Genomic DNA, 20648 nt, shown 5'->3' with positions numbered 1-20648 from the left:
ACAGGAGGGGTTGCCCCCTACTGTTTATATATTATAAATAAGCACAAGAGGAACCAAGTTTGTACAAACCTTTAAGAAATAAAGAAGGAAACAAAGAAAATCAATAATTAAAGCACGTGTGGGTTTTGCTCGTAGGGCAACTAAGAGCATTTCTTTCTTGAACAGAGCCTTTTGTGTTCTAAATAGAAGGTTGTATTCCTTTAAAAATGAGATCATTCCTTGACATCCAAATGCACCAGCTCATGATGAGGATAATCTCAAAAAAAGGCAGCTGTAGTTGTGACTGAAGGGATTCCAACACTTGAAAAGGCTCCAAATGATGAGATCTGGACATTCAAAAGGTGCCAACATGAGTCCACAAATTAGCAATGAAGGAAGAGATGATCCCTTCATTCTTCCAATAAGTTAAGACAGTGAACGCAATCATAAGATGGCATGGCCATATTCTTTCTTTTGAGGAGCCCCCTAGTGCTTAACCTGTTCTTGAGGAGTAGCCAGAAAAAAAAAACTTGTGTTTGTGCTGACATGAGATCTTCCATAACCAGGTGAAACTGACATGACACATGACGTGTCTTCCATAACCAGGTGAAACTTGGATGGATCAAAGTTGTGCCATTGAGTCTCTCGTAAGCTTTGGAAGAATCCACATGAAGCATTACATATTGTAGAGCTATGACCAGAATTAGTAAGAGCTCGGAACTCGAAGGCAATGGCTCGGCCCCTTGGCATCATGCCCCTCTCCATATCTCTGCATACGGTTAGCAGCAGCTAAGTTAGCTCTAGCTAGTAGCTTTGGTGCGGTCAAGACAGAGTGCCCGGCAGTGGTTGACAGGTGGGGCCCTGACGCACGTTCTATATATTCGCTTGGCAGCCACCGCGGGCACATGGCTGGTGACACATGTGGCTCTACGTACTGGCGCCTAGACTACTATAGCTAGTTGAAGTTGAAGACCCAACATGCCGGCCCGCAAAGCTCTTTGTTCCATCTAGCTATTGCTCTTTTCAGTGAAGGGGCCCGCCCAAAGCACTCCAAGAGGATAAGCATACGGTCGGCTGGCTCGTTGGCTTCTCGAAGAACAATGACGGCATGCAAGAGATGTGCTATATATTACGCATGCGTCATTTGTTTCACTCTTGACTCTTCTATCAATCCATGCTCCTGCACAGACTAGTAATTACGAGAGATATACATACTATCCTTATTCTTCTCTAGCTCCGCCCCGTGCGACGGTGAAAAGTAAAAAGAAAAGGTAAAAATAGGATGTAAATAAAAAGTACAAAATAGGATGTATTTATACATATTTATTATTAGAAAATTTAACAAATGGCAATAAAGGGATCAGGTCAAATGGCAAATGATCAAGTATATGCAATTTTAACTATTATTAGCTATGTATATTTCCTAAGTTTTAAAATAAATTTCTAATGTTTATAGCTCTCACAATTACGAAGGGGGATGCAGCACCTTCGCAATTTACGTAGACATTCAATTTAATATGGTGAAAATTCACTTACAACCTAGCTCCGCCCCTGGTATGATCATACAAGGCGGTATGAGATATACATTAATTATGCGTGACTTTTACTTTATTCTTAGGAATCTTTGTGTCTACATTTAGAAAAAATGATTTTGTTTAGTTGGGCATGCATGCCTTATGACGAGACTAAACTATACACTATTCCGGATGAGATTCTAGATGGCTCCTCTTGAGGAACTAAGTAATAAGCACTAAGACATTCCGATCCATCAAAATTCTTTTTGGAACCATCTCTCCCGCACAGTGCCTATAAATGAATCTATGATATGTCGATTCTTGTGTTTAGCCTTACTGTAGCAGTTTACCTTGATTTGGCTGATGAGTCGTCCGAATCGGACAAAGACGACACAAGTGCACAAGCTAGGTAGGCACGTAGCTAGGGTCTAGTAGAAACTAGACCTGAGCATTTTAAGCCCGATCTGGCCCAGCCTGCGGGCTCGGCCTGAGCCCGATGGGTTTTGGCCTGCCCATTCTAGCTGATGGGCCGAGCGTGTTAGCGAAATCTAAGCCTAAAAAAAATCGGACCAGCTCAAGCCCACCCAAATAATTAATTTTATTTATTTTTCAACTAAAAAGAATGAGCAGCTCGAGCCCGACCCGACAACACCCATGGGCTGTTCATGGGCACAAATTTTCGACCAAAATAAACTAGGCTTTTTGTCAGCCCGATCTGAGCCTGCAAAATGCTCAAGTCTAGTAGAAACGAGAGTCTATATATGTATGTGGCCTCTCGGGGCTTCTAAGGGCTAAGGCTAAAGTTGCACCCAAACTAATAAAATATTGTATCATCTATATGATATGGAAGAGGTTCCTCTGCAGTAGTTGGGCATGTTTTTGAATCACTGACATGTAATTTGTGAACATAACTTTACTTATCAGTGACCCAAGGGTAGCACGAGAAGTCACTTCCGACATTCCAACGGTGTGTATGCCTACGTTAGATCGTGCACGTAAGAAATAGCGAGCTTGGACAACATATAAAAAAATCACTAACAGACATTATGTTAATATACTTTCACGTTGCTTGCTAGCTAACCATACAGCTACATTTCATCTAAGAAGGTGCATGTGTTAAAGTTTTTTTTACGTATATGTGTGCAACTCCTTACAGAATACTCTTCTTTAAAAAATATAGGTTGTGTTGATTTTATCTTAAGTTAAATTTATTTAACTATGACCAAATTTATAGAAAAGTGTGTTAATATCTACGGTACCAAATAAATATACTAACAAAATATATGTCCGAATGGTCCGGTGGTTCGATGGACTCTCGGAAATTAGAATGTGTTTTGTTGTATGTATAAAATGGTTGAAGCTTGATAGTGGTCCTTGGTTGGTTGAATCGTACCAATTCATTTAAGATTAAGTAATCCTATTTAACATTATTTTCTATTAAGAGAATTGAATCATATGGTTCAAGTAAATTGATTGAACGACACCATTCAAAATCATTCGTACATGTACAACGTGGTGCCTGCAATAAAAAAAACACCTCAACTTCTCTCTCTTCCACCCCTCCTCTCCGAAACTCCGAATGGTCCGATGGTTTGGTGGACTCTTCTGCGTGATCCTGAATAACCTGCACGGCTACATCCATCATCTCCGGTCGCGCGCGCATACGAAAAACTGCAGCGTTGGGCCTCTCCCGGAAACTCGCCCGTAGTACGCCAGCCCAACTCCACCTCTCTCCATCATGGCCCATCATCACCGGCGACGCCAGACAGCGTGGCTTTTCTTGACGCGCGCGGCCCACCGGACCACCAGCTAGCGCGCCCGTCCCGGCGGCCGGCGGCCGGCCGCGAGCGTGCGCCGTGCCGGAGGATGCGCGACGCGAACCGCTCGTCCGAATCAATCCGCCCACGCTGTTCCCTTCCCCTCGGATCCGACGGCAGGTCACGTCGATCGCGTGCGGCGGGCCAGCAGCAGAGAGCCGACAGGCGGCCGCCGGGATCTCCATCATCCTCCGGCGCGCGGCTGGGCGTCCCCGTCGTCGGCCACCCGACCGCCCGCCAGCAGAGCACGGGTTTCGTGTGGTGGTCGATCTGGTGGTGGCGAGCGAGCCGTGCCCGTGCGACGTGACGCATGGCGATGACGTGCCTCTAGCTCCCGCGCGCGCACATGCTCCGAGCGGCGCGGCGACGGCGATCCCCCACCGCCCGAGTCAACGCCACGGCCGGCGGCGTGCGAGGGATGAAAAAGCTGCCGCCGTGTTGGTTGCAGCGGACAACGATGCGGTAGTCGGGACACGCGACACCCGGGCTGCTGGTTGGTTTGGACATGCTACTGTTTCGCGGCGAAAGGCAACGGTGCGCGCCACTGTTTGTCGCGTTGCTTCAAATCGCGCCATTTACTGTGATGGTACGACGAAGGCACGGCCTGGTACTCCCTCTGTCTCTGGATAATCGTCTTTTTCGTTTCCGGAAAAACAACTTTAACTAAATATATATATATATATAAATATTAATATTTATAATACAAAATTAATATTATTAGATAGATATTTGAATCTAGTTTTTTATTTATTTAGATACATAACTTTTGTTATGTATTTAGACATGTCGTATATTTAGATAAATATTAAAATCTATATATTTAAAAAAATTAAAATGAATAATAATTTGAGACTGTAGGTAACAGCCGAGACAGCGCGAGGAGGGAGGCGAGATGCTACCTGCTACGTACCGTTGTGTGGCGAAAGTAGTGCCGACAAGCTGCCTCCAAAACAAGTATATGCTACACGTACAACTATACGCACCAGTCAAATAAACATATTTTTTAATAAAATATCTCTTTGGTCGAATGAAAAAATTGGATTCGAAGTAAAAAAGACGCAAATCTCTACACATGGGCCCGCACGTCAGGCTGGTAGGACCGAACCGGACCCCACCTGTCAGTGAACGCAAAGTCAGTGATGGTAGCCACGTGCTGCGTCTCCCAAGGGAAAAGGAAGCGAAGAACGGGGACCCCGCACCTTCCTTCCTGCCATCCCTGCTGCTGCTGCTCCAGCCTCCAGCTCCACTCCACCTCACGAGTCTCACACCTCCTCCTCCCTTTTTAGAGAGAGAAAGCAAACGAAACGCCTAGAGAGAGAAAGGGGAAGCAGGCGCGAGCGGGAGCAGGAGGAGGAGGAGGAGATGGAGAGGGCGGCGCCGGTGAGGAGCTCCCACACCTCCACGGCCGACCTGCTCGCGTGGCCGCAGCCCCAGGGCCAAGCCACCGCCCCCGCCACGCCGTCGCCGCCGCGCCGCCCCGGCCAGGTAACGCTAACGCTCCCCTTCTTCGCTCCCTCCCTCCACGAGTAGCTGCATCTTCCCCGTGGCGTGCCGCTCCTGATTGACCCGTGAGCTCGCCTCGCTCCCTTGCGCGCAGCCGTCGGAGGCGATCAGGAAGGTGGTCTTCGGGGGCCAGGTCACCGAGGAGGAGGCCGACAGCCTCACCAAGAGGTCAGATTGCTCACCACCCCCCACCACCAACCCCCGCCCCTTCTCTTGCTCCTCGCCGAGCTCTTGCCTCTTGCTCGCGGTCCGTTGATTCGGATCAAGAGGTTCGTTCGCCTCGATTGATCTGTGCCTGACCTCTGATGCCCGCACCTCCAGGAAACCGTGCTCCGCGCCCAAGTGGAAGGAGATGACGGGGAGCGGCATATTCGCTGCCGGGAGCAATGGCGACTCCGGGGAGGCCGCCGCTGCCGTGAAGCCCGCCCGGACTGCCTCGCGCCAGGTGCCAAAATTTGTGCTAAGCTTGTGTTTGGATCGACATTTCTGCTCGATTTTGTGCGATTGCTTTCATCATTGGTGTCTCGAAGTGCTTAGATTCTGTCATTCCAATCATACTGTGCGCTATGTATATTGTACTTGTTCCATATGCTGGCGTCTGTTTCATACTGCATTTCACGAGGAGATCAATGAAGCATATCTGTCACATTGGTTGCACATTTGTTGGGTTCAGTACGCACTTCTAGTCCATGTGCAATAATGCTATGGATCTTAGGTGCATGGTACTAGAATTGGAGTTGCGGGACACATTAATTTTGTGAGGTGGATTTTAAAGACGCACTGCTGTGGGAATGGCCTCGCATTGCTACAATGTTAGTTGATCTTGCATGAAACAAACTAGAAATGCAAAATTCATTATAGGATCGATTCTAGATATTTTAGTGTGTTGCTGGCTTGCTGCATAATTGTTTGATTCAAAAGATGGTTTTGCTTAGCTACACCTCATTTAGAATAGTTACAAATGGTGTTACCCCGATACGTCAGGGAGGGGGTGTATCCCGTATCGGATATGTATCCGATAAGGATATGACACAAATACATATCGGGAAGTATCGGATAAAAAACAAATAAAAGAAAATCGGATAATTGGGCTGATATGTTTAGGCCTGTTGGATACGGTCCAGCTCACAATTTCCTCATATCAGCATCCTGCCTCCCCTCTTCTGTGACTTACCACATGCACGCCTGGGTGATGACCCCTCAAGCACCTGCTGCTGCTGTGCTAGTAACAATCCAGCAGCGCGGAACTGCACACCAGCTCGGCAGATCTAGCAGCAGCGATTCGCCGGCTAGCAGAAATGAGGGCAGCAGCGCATGCTGCCTCCGTCGAGCTGCTCCCTCACCTTCTGCTCCGACAGATCAGCACCTTCTTGCTCCTTTACGCCCTTCCTCTGCTCAGCCTGCTCTGTGCTCTTGGCCTCTTGCTTGTGCTGGTTGGTGGCTGGTGGGTCTAGGTGCTTTGCTTGCTAAATGCTAGCTAGTGCTCTGCAATTATAATGTTGTTTGCTCCAACTGTGGTGCTCTGCTTACTTGTGCCCTGGGCAAAACAATGCTCACGCTTATTTATTGTTTCTGCTATTATAAGTATTATCTTAACTGTTTTTCAAAAATAGTAAAAAGCATCTACGTATCGGGTTTTTTTGGGGAAATGCCATATCCCCATATCCGTGCATCATAGGTTACAAACGTTAAGCCATAATTACCAGGATTAAAGAAATTATTTTTGTACAGATGATTTAGGTAAACTAACTCTGGCTGATACTGACTGGAATGGCTGGATTAAAATATACCAGCACATGGATCTCTTTTGCAGAAATCCATTCAATCTACTCAACTCATCCCTGCTGGAACTGGACTGAGGATGGTCTGATGGACACATGATCCTCATCCATGCCATCTCTGACAAAAGCACGGAGCACAAAATTCCACCCATGATAGCAATTTGAATAAGAATATGAAATTAAGTTTAGAGTGAACTAACGAAAACCTTGTCTGTCACCTACTGAATATGTATTGATATGGCAGCAACTGATTGAGTATGAGAGGTCTGCATTCTTTTACACTATATATGCATGGCTCAGGCTTACACATGGAGTATTTTTCATCTTTGACTTGATCAAGTCTCACCAAGCTCAAATCAGCTGTTAACTGATTTTTTTCGAACATGTGGGTTGGAGCCAGCAACTTATGGCATGTATGGTTCACATGGGGAATTCTTCATCTTTGACCAGATGAACTCTCACCTAGATCGAATCAGCTTTTAACTGATTATTCTTTTAAACACGTGGGTTGGAGCCAGCAACTTACGGTTCCATATATGTGGCAACTTTAATTAACGTATATTCCATATATGTGGCAACTTTGATTAACTTATATTTGGTCAATGTGCCCCTGCTCGCAGGGTTGGTGTTGCTTTAAGATTAAAACTTTTTCCTATGAGAGATGCCGAAGCAAAATCCAAGTTAACTAGCTGGTCTTTTATATTGTTCATGTTCTTCGATAGTTGTGATTGGGAATCAAAATTCCTAAAGCAGGGTAATAGTTCCAGCCATCATTCTGTACAATTAATTTTGTGTTCAATGTTGTTAATCAGCCTTTTCTTGTATGTGCAACAGGCTAGGGTTGCTTGGCAGTTCACATTGCCAAATTTTGTACCTAAACCATACTTTAGTGACTTAATAGTTAATTGTGTGCATGATTTTTTGGGGGCATGATCTTTACTGTCTTACGTGAAAGAAATGAAGAAAAATGAATCATAAAGCATAATTTTTACTTGTGGACTAATTCAGTTTCATTTTGCCTTCAGGCTATCAGTACTGTAAGCCACATCTCATTCGCTGAGGATGGAACTGATCCTCCCAAAAAGCCAACTTCTGTAGCTGAGGTGGCAAAGCAGCGTGAACTTAGTGGTACTCTTCAAAGTGAGGCAGACAGTAAGATGAAGCAGATATCAAATGCAAAATCCAAGGAGCTCAGCGGCCACGACATCTTTGCTGATACTCAGGAATCCAGGTTGAACAGAGCAAGGAACTCATCGAATGGCAGCTCTGCCTCTCACATCCCTGTTAAAAATGCAAACGTACTGCAGCTTCAACATATCTGGTACTCCATTCCCCTTTTGCAGGTCGTGTTAAAACTAATTTTGTCTTTCAACAGGCGAGCACCTTCTCGTTTGGAGAGGCTAACATTGACAGCGCACCAAAGACAGCAAAGAAGATAACTGGCAAGAAGGTCAACGACCTCTCTGGCAATGACATTTTCAAGGGAGATGCGCCACCAGCTTCTGCTGAGAAGCATCTGAGCACCGCAAAGCTGAAGGAGATCACTGGAAGCAACATTTTTGCAGATGGGAAGGAACCGACCCGCGAGCGCGTTGGTGGAAACCGCAAGCCTCCTGGCGGCGTTAGCAGCATTGCGCTGATTTAACATCCTGAACTGGAATTGAGATGGACCTTGCCTTGGTCCATGTCTATCCGTGTAGGAGTTCGCCGATGCAACAGGCTGTTTGGCCGTCAGTTTGATGTGTTGTTTTCGGTCGTGATGCAGCAGTGAGCAACCCCATTTTTAGTCCTGATAATGGTCTAGTTTAACTTTTGGTGTGTGCATGTTTGGCTTGGTTGTGAGATACCCATGCTGTCCTCTCGTCAGTGTGTAGTGTGTGCACGGTGGATATGTTTTGACAAATAATAACAGGATTCTGAACCAAGCTCACATCTTGCACATCATCTGTGTATGAACGAAATGTTGCCTAGTATTTTGCACAGAGCAGAAGAAATGCACGATACACGACAATTTTCTGTCGACCTCGTCCAATGTATAAAACGCCATATTTCAGAAGATAAATGCTGATAGCATCATGAATATTATTCCGTTTTAGGGCTCCTTGTACCAAGAATACAAATTTATTTTGTAATGATGATAACGAAACTTTAACTAGCAAACTAATACAACCTTTCCAAAAACACAAAATAGCCAATTTTAAAGAAAAAATGACCCTTTTTAGCATTAATTAATTAATAAAAAATGTGTTCTGTACAATGTTTTATGGTTGAGACCCAAGTGGACTGCTTGGTGGTTGAAATATAGTTTCTCTCTTAATTATTATATGTTTATAGAAAACTAAGAAAAAGATACCCTCTACCCAGTTGTGCCTACCTCTTATTTTGGTAGAGCTGTTCAACGTTTTTTTGTCAGCAACATGTCAACTACTCTTAATCATTAGCTATCCAACGACACACTTATTAATACCTATTAATAGTGCTCGCAACCAAAGTGCAAGAGCATGATCACAAAAAGGATAGCGCAAACAATTTCAGTCTCATGCTATGTATAAGTTCCACCAAAATCTAGCGAAGTCTCACGGATCTCTCATCTCTCTTCCTAACAGGACTAACCGCAATAGCAAATTTCTAGAGGGAGAGCTTTTCTGTAGAGTTTGGAGACCCCAGATCACCTCATCTTCGGTTGCACTTCCGGAAGGACAAGCCCATAGATCCATCGCCGCTTTGTTGTCTCATTGTTTATTATTTTGACTTTTGGAGTTGTAAAAGGATATTTTCAGGTAAAATTACATAATGGTTTAATTTTAGAGAAATTTTAGAGTGTTGGAAAAAATGAGAACCGTCCATCTGGTGAAATCGAACAGTGGAAACAAAAAATATCATGAAGTACTTAAAGAAAAGTACCTATTTGATGGGACAAGTACAAAAAATAGCAAGAAATTACTATGATACCTTTTAAATTATGTGTAAATCTATTTAATTTTTTTAAGAAGGATAACAAAAGAAAGTACCTGCATGTAGCACTGGTACTTTAAAAACATTATAACAAAGACAATCCAAGTTGCAAACTGGAAAGGTTAATGACCCTATCTAAATCAGTTGCAAACTCAGGCGTTGGGGGGTTTCTAGCGATGCTATTTACATCAGGTTAGGCTGGATGTGATGGCAGGTTCTCTATGGCCCCCGAAAACTGCAGGCGCGATACCGCTAAGCGAAGGCATCCGTGCGGCGGAAGGAAAAATGAGTAGCCACGAACCCACTAACACGGCTGTTGGAAAACCTGCGCCTTGTATACATATGCATATAGAATAAATGGTTCTATATTACCCGTGACCATTCCCCATTTTACTAGCCGGACTAGAAAAATAATAAATATTTGAAGTAATATGCGCACACATATAATAGTAATTTAACTTGGTTGGATTTGGATGAATTTCTTTGTGCGCTAAAATTTTCATTTTTATTTTAGCAACTTGAATTGAACGATGGTGGTTCAATACAAAGACCCCCGGTTTGATCTAGTTTGAGACGACGTGGTTCACATGGGTCCACCGATTGATCTCAGTCGAATCATTACCAATGATATCATCTTTTTATTTTACATATAATTACTAAGTTTGAGTGTTTACAATAAATGTGCGACAAATCACACCTTAAAATATGACAGGGTGTTTTAGGCTTGAGTTTTATTCGAATCCACGGAGGAGTGATCAAGTTTCTATCCATATATACTCAACATGTCATATGCTCAGTTCCTTCGTCACATTTTTTACAGCACATCACAATCTTAAGAAGATGTGGTGAAACTTAGGGAGTGTTTGTTACCAGATGCTAAACTTGAGCAGTGTCATATCGGATGTTCGGATGCTAAGTAGGAGGACTAAACATGAGCTAATTATAAAACTAATTGCAGAATTCCTGTGCTAATTCGCGAGATGAATCTATTAAGTCTAATTAATCCATCATTAGTAAATGGTTCCTGTAGCACCACATTGTCAAATCATGGACTAATTAGGCTTGATAGATTCGTCTCGCGAATTAAACTCCATCTATGTAATTAGTTTTCTAATTACCTTATGTTTAACACTTCTAATTAGTATCCAAATATCAGATGTGATAAGTGCTAAACTTTAGCACGGGGTATCAAACACCCCGTGGTCCCAACCCGTGGTATCGAGGGAGCGTAATTAATTTTACGGGTATCCAAACGGGGCGTTAGGCGTGAACTAAACACCCGCCACCCGGGATGAGATATTTGCATTGCCAGCTTGATTATATCTGGGGCCCCACTCACGAGTCGAAGAGCCTCCGAGGCCGACTCCTCCGCCTTCATCTCCATTCCCTTCCCTTCCCTTCCCTTCGTCGCGAGAGAGTGAGTGCGGGAGATGGAGAAGGCGGCCCCGGTGAGGAGCTCCCACACCTCCACGGCCGGCCTGCTCGCGTGGCCTCACCCCGATGGCGCTGGTCCGCTGCCAGCGCGCCGCCCTAACCAGGTGACGACCCCGCTCCTCCTGCCGCGCCGCCACTCCCGATCCTTTAGCTCTTACCTTATTCCTCGCTCGCTCGCCCTGCAGCCGACGGAGGAGTTGAGGAAGGTGGTGTTCGGGGGCCAGGGCACCGAGGAGGCCGACGGCCTCAACAAGATGTGAGATACCTCCCGCGCCTCCATTGGCCGGATTCCGCTCCGCTCCCATTGATTCGGATCAGGCCGTTCAATGCGATCGGTACCCCGCGTAAGTGCCTGCTTACTGATTGCGCCTGCTGCTAACTCTGATCGTTCCAGGAGGACGGGCTCCGCGCCCAAGTGGAAGGAGATGACAGGGAGCAGCATCTTCAAGGCCGAGAGCGCCTCCGCCGCCCCAGCTGCATCTCGTGATCGTCAGGTTCGCTACTTTTGGATCTGCATTCTATGGGGAGTGGAGCATTGTTTGGCGTTCCTCTTCTGTAGCGGGTACTCCTTGTTTATGCTGCAGATAGTTCCTTTTGTTTCACGTGGCATGTCGGTACTACCGCATTAGGATCAATGAAGCATCCCTGTCAGATTGGTTGCATAAAGTTTTGGGATCGGTATCCGGTTTTGTCCATGTTCAGTAATGCTATAGATCTTAGCTGCATTTTACTAGAAGTAGAGTTTGCAGTGTTGGCAAGCCCTGTTATTGCCTTAGTGGATTGTTTATTCGACAAAGTGGAATGCAATTCAGGATCTAGAGATTCAGCATTGTCACCACATGACTGTTTGATTGGAAATTCAGTTAACCTCTTATGTTCTGTGTTCTTCTTAAAAATGTTGGTCTCTTTTGAATCAAAATGTGTGTAAAGCAGAAGTCTTAATTATGTTGTTCTTGGTTCTTCAAGTTTTATGTAGGTGTCAGGTTCGTGAAAAAAAATATGTTTGTCTCATTGTGAAACAGAACATGTAAAGCATCGGCAGCAGTTCCAACAATCATACTGTGTGGTGATCAAATCATTTTTTTTTCATGAAAGATTGATCAACTTTCTTAATTAGCCTTTCCATGTAACATACTACAAACTCATGGTCAGCAGTTCACTTCTGCAATCCTTTGGTGCCTATGCCGTAATTTGGTGATTTGGTGGTTGACTGTCTGCCAAAGAAACAGGAAAAACAACAAATATTTCCCTTCTACATGGCCTACATATTACTTAAGAAATCAAGAAAAAGTAATCAGACCATGCTGCGTGATATGGCGAGATTAAATCAGCTTTTATAATCTTTTTATAATCAAATTTTGTTAATCTACAGGCAAGTCAGATCACTTTTGCTCAGGAAGGCAGCATTGCTCACAGGAAACCAACTACAGTAGCTGAGGTGGCCAGGCAGCGTGAGCTTAGCCATACCGTTCAGAGTGAGGGGGGCGGTAAGATGAAGAGGCAGGTCTCCACTGTAAAATCCAAGGAGCTCAGCGGCCACGACATCTTCGCCGACCAGGAGGATCCCAAGCCCAACAGGTCAAGGAGATCAAACTATGGCAGCTCTGCGTTGCTCTCAGCAGTGAAAAATGCAAATGTACTGCCCGCATCATGTCTGCTCTGGTACCCCTATTTGATTTGTGGTGGCTTGAAACTCTATTTGAACAACTATCGTTGCCCTCATGAACAGGTGAGCACCTTCTCGTTCGGAGAGGCCGACACTGACAGCACGGCGAAGACAGCAAAGAAGAAAGGAACCAGCAACAAGCCCGCTGATTTGAATGGCAAGGTCATCTCCGAGAAGGATTCAGCACCTGCGGTGAAGCAGCCTCTGAACCGCGCGAAGCTGGAAGAAACGACTGGCAGCAGCGTTTTTGCAGACGGGAAGGCCCCAGCGACAGGAGAGCAGTCAGGCCGCCGGACCCGGCCGCCTCCCGGCGGCGAGAGCAGCATCTCGCTGGCGTAGCGTCTTGGATGCATGCATCATGTTCTTGCATTGGGGCCGCCGCACGGGTGGTTGGACGGTCAGTTTGCGGCCTTGTTTTGGTGATGATCAGGCGACGAGTCCCATCTCCAGTCCATACGACGATCTGGTTTGCGTTTGGTTTGTCTATGTGTTGTTTGGGTTGGTTGTGACATACCCAACGGAACAACCCCATGGCGTGTGGTGCTCGTTTTGTTGTGCGTACGGTGGATATATATGTTTGGTATAAATAAGAAATCGGTTACTGGAACCATGAGTTCGAACCGAGATCACGTGCAAAGCGCGAAGATGCAAACTATTGCACTGCATTGATCTCATCCAAGGTTGAATGACAGCGCCTCATAACAAAGTGGTCTACTCATTTTGTTTTTCATGGTACGATATAGCAATGTGTCAACCAATATGCGTCAGAAAAACCATGAGTATTAGTTAAGTTGTCATGGTTCTTTTTTGCGAAAAAAAATACAAATACAGACACTTAAATTCCACATAGATTTTGAACATGCGCGTTGCCTACCCTAAAATTACGAAGTTCCACCACAAAGAATCTAAACAGCTGAGCCATCTGATAGTGAAAATTTCAAACAAAATACGCAAAATGCATTTCACCCACTTTTACTAAATTGTTGTCAAGAACATAGCATTCGTTGTGCAGAGTGATGCATTCAGCTTCCACTCGTGTATTTACAAGACACGGACAAATACGGCTGTTAAGTTCAGCAGGATAACATACGGTGTACTTTGATCACTTTTCACATCCAAACAAACCTGTCGGCCAGTTTAAAAAAAAAATCCAATTTTGCAAACAAACCTAGGCGAGATAAAAATTGGATCGTGCTTGTATTTTGAGCATCTTTCTTGTGGTCGGGACGTATTCTACACATATATCTCCCTTCAAATAATTTCCTCTACACACCCCAAACTTTACGTCACCTACATTCTAAATTGTACACTGCTTATATAAATCGAAAATATGTCCCCACTCAGGCCGGTAGTTGCGCGCGGCCACACCACACGGCCCACACGGCCAGCTCTCGATCTAGTCCGCACGTGCTGGTAATGAACATCACAACGTCAGCGTCAGCGAGGTGGCACCGTGGCACAGGAATGGAAAGGACTGAGGCGTCAGAGAGCTTGAGGCAGCCACGATGTACTTAAAAAAATAACCTTAAGCAATAAATATAATATTACGGTGCACCTTATATGTCATATGCAAACTAAAACTAACAATAGATTCGAAAAAAAAAACTAAAACTAACAATAGGGAAAAAAAAATTTAGACTAAGTTTATATGGAAAGATCGTAGGTTTTTAAGTGCAGAAATCTACACATCTTCTAAAATCTATTTTTAACTTTTTAGAAGAAAAATTTCCAGCTTAAAACCTGCACGGCATGCAGCGCCTCACCTGATGGCCGCCGCCTCAGCCCATCAATCACAGACCTTATCGTCGTCAATCACCGGCCGCAGCCACGGTGTCAGCCGGGACAGGGCTACGGTTCCCGTCCCATCCTACGGCCGCGGGCGCCACGAGCCACTACTCCGTTTCCACCAAATCCGCACTTCTGTACAAGTCGTTTTGTACTTGTATTTTTTTTTTTTGAGATAGACGGTACTTTTTTACTTATGACTGTGTTCAAATCTTTCTGGTGTCTCCATTTTGAACAAACCCTAAGAAACTTTGCTAACAATGTCATTTCGAGATTCCGACTAAATTTTAACAGAAGGATGCGGGTTTGAAGAATGGGCTTTGCAAGAGACCTCAGCCCCAGAAGGCCCAATTTGCGTGTCAGGCCCGAAGTGGATCCTGCCTGTGCAAGTGTGTTGCGTGTCATTTCTTGCGGCCCGCCATTGGTGTTGCCCCTTGCAATCATGTTGCTAACACTTACTTCTGAGAGTGTTGGTATAATGATGCGGCATTTTAAAGAGAAATCTCTAAAGACCTAAATCTGGTGAAGTTTTTAGACCGTGATTGGGCCACGTCACTCCTTTTTCTGGTCAGTCCGATCTCAGACCAACTTCAATCGCAGCCGCTAAGGCGTCATATCTGGAATCTTCCACGAGCTCGGCAGCGTTAGTTCCCGTCTCTTCGTCTCCCACGCCCGATTTCCCGGCAGCAACACTTTCTCGGCCTCGCACGGGCGCACGGCTGCCGTCTCCCACATTTCCGTGCCCTGCCACCTCTCCCTGGCTGCGCCTAGACCTTCACCTCTCCAAACGCTCCGCATTACGCGCCCGCCCCGCGCTCTCACGGTCTCACCTGACCATGCACCTCCCTCACCCAGCTCACCGGTTCTCCTCCGATTCCAGCGCACGCACTATGGGCCGGGTTCCACGGGCGCCGCCGTCCCTATGGCACGTGGGGAAGATGGTGTGCGTGCGGTGCAGCATCCGCGGCCACCCGGAGCTCGCGTCGTCAACGAAGCGCCCGTTGCCCATCCATCTTCCGTCTACCACCCCTTCCGGCCACATCTGTCGGCTGTCGCGGTGTGTGAGAAGCAGGCGGGCGGCCGGAAGGTGACCGCACAGGACAGTCTGGTTCTGCCAGGAAATGGAAGTCAAGAGCCAGCAGGCGGGAGGGATGAGACAGGGCCGCGCATCTCCAGTTCTCATATTTCCTCTCAAACATGCCAACTGCCAAGGTGAGCGACTGCACATCATAGCCTTGGACATCTGAATCTCAATACCATATGCCGCACAGAAACTGTTCGATAAAATGCCTTAATGCTCTACAATTATTACCCGCTGGATTTTATTATGTAGCTTAATAGTGCTTCGCACATTTAGGTTCGTGTTCAAATTAAGGAGTATATTTCCATACGTAGTTCTTAGATAATTAGAAATGGTGCACTGCAGATAGAGCGAATCATCTTAGGAGGGATGTGTAAGAAGTTTGGCCAAAGGTTTTTAGACCATAAACTAGGAGGACAACGGAATTTGAGCACGACTTTCAGTGATAAAATCTCCATATGCCGGGTTACATTGTCTACATTGTTACATCATGAACATTGGCTTGTGGTTACAGTCTCACAGAGTGCTCAATAAGGTATCTATTTGATTAGCACTGTTTTCTGCAAGTTAGTGCAAGAGTTCCTATTGGGTTTAGATGATTAGATCAGCTTCAGAAGCTTTTATGATTTTATCAATCGCCATTCCTGATGTCCACGAGATACTAGGAGAATTAACTTTATTTTGAGTTTCTCTACGAAGATTTTACTTGGTAAGGCAAATCATACTGCAGAAAGAATTTTGTGCTACTCATGTTTTTCCCTGTCCAAGTAACAGTCTCCCGCATGACAAGTTCTATCAGTTTGTTCAGAGGTTAAGAGGCCTACAATAACTAGCCTCAGCTGCCTCATATTGTATCGACATCAACTGGATAGTGTAGCCAATGTCCTTGAGGAGGTATGATTGAGAATTCCAGTGAAAATTGACTGCAAAAGCTACAAGGGGAATGTGGTAATATCATGTGGCCAATGACGATTTAGAGTACCTCCCATTATTACTCAAAAGTGACAATTGTAGTTTTTGCAAACAATAGAAAGAACCACGAAATTTCAAGTAACTCAAAGTTTGAACATCACACAATCACTTAAAAAAATCACTGGCAAGAACACCAAAAGGCGCGGTTGCTGCGCCAAGGTTTCTAGTGTAACCATAAAATAAAATAAAGCTTTCAATTACGACTACCCTAACGATGCGAACCACACACTCTTGTATGCTATGGAAGTGAGCCTAGCTTAACTGGTTACAGTGGAAGATGTGATCATGCACTCTATTCATCTAGGTTCAAGTCTCCACTAGCTCAAATTTGACTGACTATTTTTTCTTCTTAATGAAAAAACGTCTAGCACTTTTTTTTATGTAGCCCTGTACTAGCACTTAAACTTGAACACGTCGAGACGAATCATGGCACAGGGCTCGCCGCGTGCGTGCAACGAAATGGCCTTCTTCCAGCCCAGCTCTGGCCTCCCACGCTTGACCAACCAAAGGCAGGCCGAGCGAGCCAAAGCGCCCCGCCCGGGTCGCCGGAAACGACGGCGCCAACCCCAGCGCCCGCGGCCCCGGGAAAACCGCAGTGGTTTTCCACCTCGGCCGGGCCCCAAGCGGGTTCGTGCGTGGACGGCGTCGCTGTTGCTTCGGTTGGGTGCGGACGAGGACGAGCGCAGGCGGCGCACGGCAACTTGCCCGCCCGCGCGCCCCACCTCTCCACTTGCTGCCGCGAGCGAGATATGGTGTCACGTGCCGGGCGCCACCTCCACCCAAGCAAAGGCGCGAAGCCGAGTCCACGCGCGTCCAGAAGCCTCCCCAGCCGCTCGCTGCCGCGCGGGCCCCGCCGGCGGGCGGGTTGGCCCGGCCAATGGGGCGCGGGCAACTGATCGGATCGCGCCGGCGCCTCGTGTCCACTACCTCGCCACCGCCCCCGGGCCCACCACGCCCGCTCCCAGCCGCTAGTTAGTAAACTAACCCCCGCCGCGGATACGCGCCAAGGCCCCCCCTCTTCCTCCGTTTTTGTTTGGTTTTTCCCCCACAATTCTCCACCCGAACAGAGAGAGAGAGCAAGGGAGAGAGAGAGAGAGAGTGGAAATCCGTTTCGTTCGTTCTGGTAATTTCGGTGCTCCCCAGTCCCCAGACGCTGTCGCCCATCTCTCCTCTCTCATCGTCTTTCTCGTTCATCTGCTACTAGGGGGAAAAATTATATAATACTACTACTGGAAGCGAGAGAAAAAAAAGGGAGGAATTTTCCGGAAGCATCTGGAGAGAGCGCGGCCCGACGAGCGGAGCAAGCTAGCGAGCAACCAAGACTTCTCTGCAACGGCGGCGGCGGCGACGGCGGCGGCGACGCGAAGCCACTGTTAAGATCCACCCGCTCCTCTTCTTCCCTCTCCTTGCTTGCTTCTTCCTTGGGTGAAGCGGAGCGCCCGTTTCGTCCGTCCGAGGTGGGAATTCTCTCCGCTCCCGCTGCCGTTTTCTCGCGTCTTTCCGGGGGTGTGGGCGGGAGCCTCGGATTTCCTCTGTTTTGAGCTTGCTAGAGGCGCCTCGATCCTTTCCGTTTTGTTTTCTTGCGGTTGCTTGTGGGATCTTGCAAGTTGCGTACTCTTCAAGGGCTATTGGTGGTTTTCTGCGCTCTTGCTCGGCAGCTCGGGCTTGGTTGGTGTTTCATGTGATTCTACTGGTTGTTTTCCCTTCCCTGAAAAAAAAAATATTACGGTTTTGGATCTTTGCTGAAGCTGCTTCTACAGTCCGCTGATTTTTACAGGTGTGGTTTTTCTTTGTTTCTGCAGGCTCTGATCTACAGCTCTTGATTCCGGCAGGTGAGAACATGTTCACCAAATTACCTTGTTCATTTTAGGATTCCTGTCGGTGAGCATATAATTTTTATCTTCTTCGCACTGTTTGATCTGAGCCTCCAGGTAGGTAGGCAACTATGCGTGTGCGTAGCTGAAGTAGTTTTGTTTAGACTATTGACATAGCATCCTGGATGGGAATATGATTACTTGTTTAGTCTATGGTTTTCTTTCATCTTTTATTTCGGCGATTCATCCCAATTCCTCTCCTTTGTGTTTGCAGCTGTTGATCAAGAACTGGGGATCCTGAGTTGAATATGATATCAAATCCTGTGGATTGGTACAGTTTCGGACCCGGATAGAATTTGTAGGGATGCCAGATTGGAGGGTGGGCGAGGTAATCTCAGTTTCATGAATTTCTTCATGGACATAACATCTCACCGCTCTTCATAGCCATAGCGCCTGGTTCTTGAGATTATAACAAGTGTTAGAATGTATTCGTTCGTGGCTTAGAGAAAAATGATTGAGAAATATCCGGGTCCTCAGATTTAGCAGTTTATTAGAAAAGTATAGGTCAGAGTGTGTTCTCTGAGGATAATATTATTCAATTTCAAATAAGCTGTGTAGGTGTATATATTGACAAATTGGCCCATCAGGGTTTGGTCCTGCATGTATAAGATTCTCGGTACACTATGCATGCTTATTCTCTGTTCAATCAACTGATGTAAGAATGAATAATGTTTCTAAATTCTAGCATTCAAGCTTATTGGGTTCACTGTCTATTTGTAATGTTCCAAATCGGTGTCCTACTTAGTTAGCTTGAATGGGTTAGCTTTATTTATGGGTACTCACCTTAATATTAGTTAAGGAAGCAAGTTAAGCCCTGCGTTGCCTTGTGGAAGTGTCAGTGTATATTTCACTGAAGTACGCTTGCCACCCACAATAGATCAGCAATTGTTTTTGTTGTGGATAGATGTGTGGGGATTTAGTGGGCTAGCCCTCATATGGGAAAGTTTCAAGTGTCAAATGCAGAGAGTTTGCTTTGGTTGAAGCAAGTTGACCAGTATTCAAATTTTAAGGTTTGATTGACACACTACCACTCTAGTATTAATTAACTTGATGCTGAACTCTGTTAGGTCTTGTCGCAATCATCTGTTGGCTGTTGTGTTATGGCTAATAGTGCTTTTACAGTTTGAAGGTAAATTCACTGATGAGTTTGCCCAGAGTAATAGAAGCGAACATGAAAGTGGAATTGAGGCTCCTGATGTCACTAGTAGTAAGAAGTTGAAGCATGCAGCTGCCAGTGAGAAAATCCACCAGGGTGTCATCTCTGGGACAAATGACTCAGATTCACAGAAATGTAATTCAGAGCACATCCAATGTGCCAATGGGAATATAAACAGTAATGGTGACTGCAAAGATGGCTCAAATGCCTTTACTTCAAGAGAGGAAAATACAATTGTTGAAACCAGATGTCCAACAGATAACTGGAACTCCTGTCAGTTTGCACTGAGCAATGGTTCATCAATTCTCAATAACCACAGTGCTCCACAGGATAGCCTCGCTTATGGAGATAATGATTTAAACTACATCGATTGGCCTGGCATTGACAATTTTGAGGACGTCGACACATTATTCAGGTAAACCATAACTTCTAGCTTGGTGGTTAAGATCTAAAATTGTGTAAATGGGTGATAATGATAGCTCTATTTCTTCTCTTTTTTCTTTTCAGGAGGTCTGATTCGACATATGGTCAGCAGCAGCTGGAGAACACAGATGGCCTATCTTGGATTCCTTCTTCTTCAGATGCCGTTTACTCTTCTGATGTTGCTTTGCAGCAAGGGTTTGGCTCATCTTATTCTGATTATGGTATCCTGGATGATCTCTCAGCATTCCAATGTGCAGAAGATAAATCACTACCCTCGGTTGATCCTTCAGCTGCACTATGTGACAATCAATTCGATGATACCTACATGTTCAGTGAGCAAAAGAATGTGAATGGATATGGTGATCAGGCAAGTGAAGATGTTCCCTTTTCTCTAGTCTGTATTGATTGATCCAATATTTATATTCTATTATCTTTAATTCTCGTATCTCTTTTGTCGCCATAGATCTACCAAGAGGATGTGATGGAGTTGTTGCCCACTGACCAAATATGCAATGGAAATGGAAACATTGATATGGTAATTTCTCTGGGGTTATTTCAATCATTCAAGCAACACCAAAATTCATTGTCTTAAGTGGCTTAGGGGTATCTTAATTTGATTTTGGTTTCTGGCCTAAGTGCCCCTCAAATGGGCATAGTTGATTTGATGCTCTAGTGCAACCGTACTAAAATGTAATGCGAAAACCAAAA

General features: G+C 45.6%; 3 protein-coding genes across 6 annotated transcripts in view; all 3 read left to right on the top strand.

Moving 5' to 3' along the window:
• Positions 1 to 4544: 4544 nt before the first annotated feature.
• On the top strand, positions 4545 to 8567 carry LOC101783629. The gene is made up of 5 exons (XM_004984120.4): positions 4545 to 4795; positions 4908 to 4981; positions 5135 to 5258; positions 7620 to 7892; positions 7970 to 8567. Exons 1-5 carry the CDS (start codon positions 4673 to 4675, stop codon positions 8237 to 8239), a joined length of 864 nt encoding a protein of 287 aa, XP_004984177.1. The 5' UTR covers positions 4545 to 4672; the 3' UTR covers positions 8240 to 8567.
• Positions 8568 to 10900: 2333 nt separating this feature from the next.
• Positions 10901 to 13323, top strand: LOC101782420. Of its 2 annotated transcripts, XM_004984119.3 has the most exons (5): positions 10903 to 11087; positions 11169 to 11239; positions 11378 to 11477; positions 12356 to 12619; positions 12713 to 13323. In XM_004984119.3, the coding sequence occupies exons 1-5, from the start codon at positions 10980 to 10982 to the stop codon at positions 12986 to 12988; spliced, it is 819 nt and encodes a 272-aa protein (XP_004984176.1). In that variant the 5' UTR covers positions 10903 to 10979; the 3' UTR covers positions 12989 to 13323. The 2 variants fall into 2 exon arrangements, with proteins under 2 accessions (XP_022685352.1, XP_004984176.1); XM_022829617.1 differs by having other exon boundaries at positions 10901 to 11239.
• Positions 13324 to 17456: 4133 nt separating this feature from the next.
• LOC101781205 (protein LNK1) overlaps positions 17457 to 20648 on the top strand; it is a 5969-nt gene continuing 2777 nt past the window's right edge. For 2 of the 3 annotated variants that reach the window (XM_004984115.3, XM_004984114.4), the window contains exons 1-7: positions 17457 to 17610; positions 17692 to 17944; positions 18290 to 18319; positions 18576 to 18689; positions 19484 to 19932; positions 20025 to 20307; positions 20404 to 20475. In XM_004984115.3, coding sequence (XP_004984172.1) covers positions 18666 to 18689; positions 19484 to 19932; positions 20025 to 20307; positions 20404 to 20475 — 828 coding nt within the window. In that variant the 5' untranslated portion in view covers positions 17457 to 17610; positions 17692 to 17944; positions 18290 to 18319; positions 18576 to 18665. The remainder of the gene's footprint in view (positions 17611 to 17691; positions 17945 to 18289; positions 18320 to 18575; positions 18690 to 19483; positions 19933 to 20024; positions 20308 to 20403; positions 20476 to 20648) is intronic. The other variant, XM_012842726.3, reaches the window with a different exon arrangement.

The sequence above is a fragment of the Setaria italica genome, chromosome IX (genome assembly GCF_000263155.2).
Source record: "Setaria italica strain Yugu1 chromosome IX, Setaria_italica_v2.0, whole genome shotgun sequence".
NCBI lineage: Eukaryota > Viridiplantae > Streptophyta > Magnoliopsida > Poales > Poaceae > Setaria > Setaria italica.
Note: the sequence above shows the minus strand (reverse complement) of the source record. Positions and strands in the feature narration are given on the sequence as shown.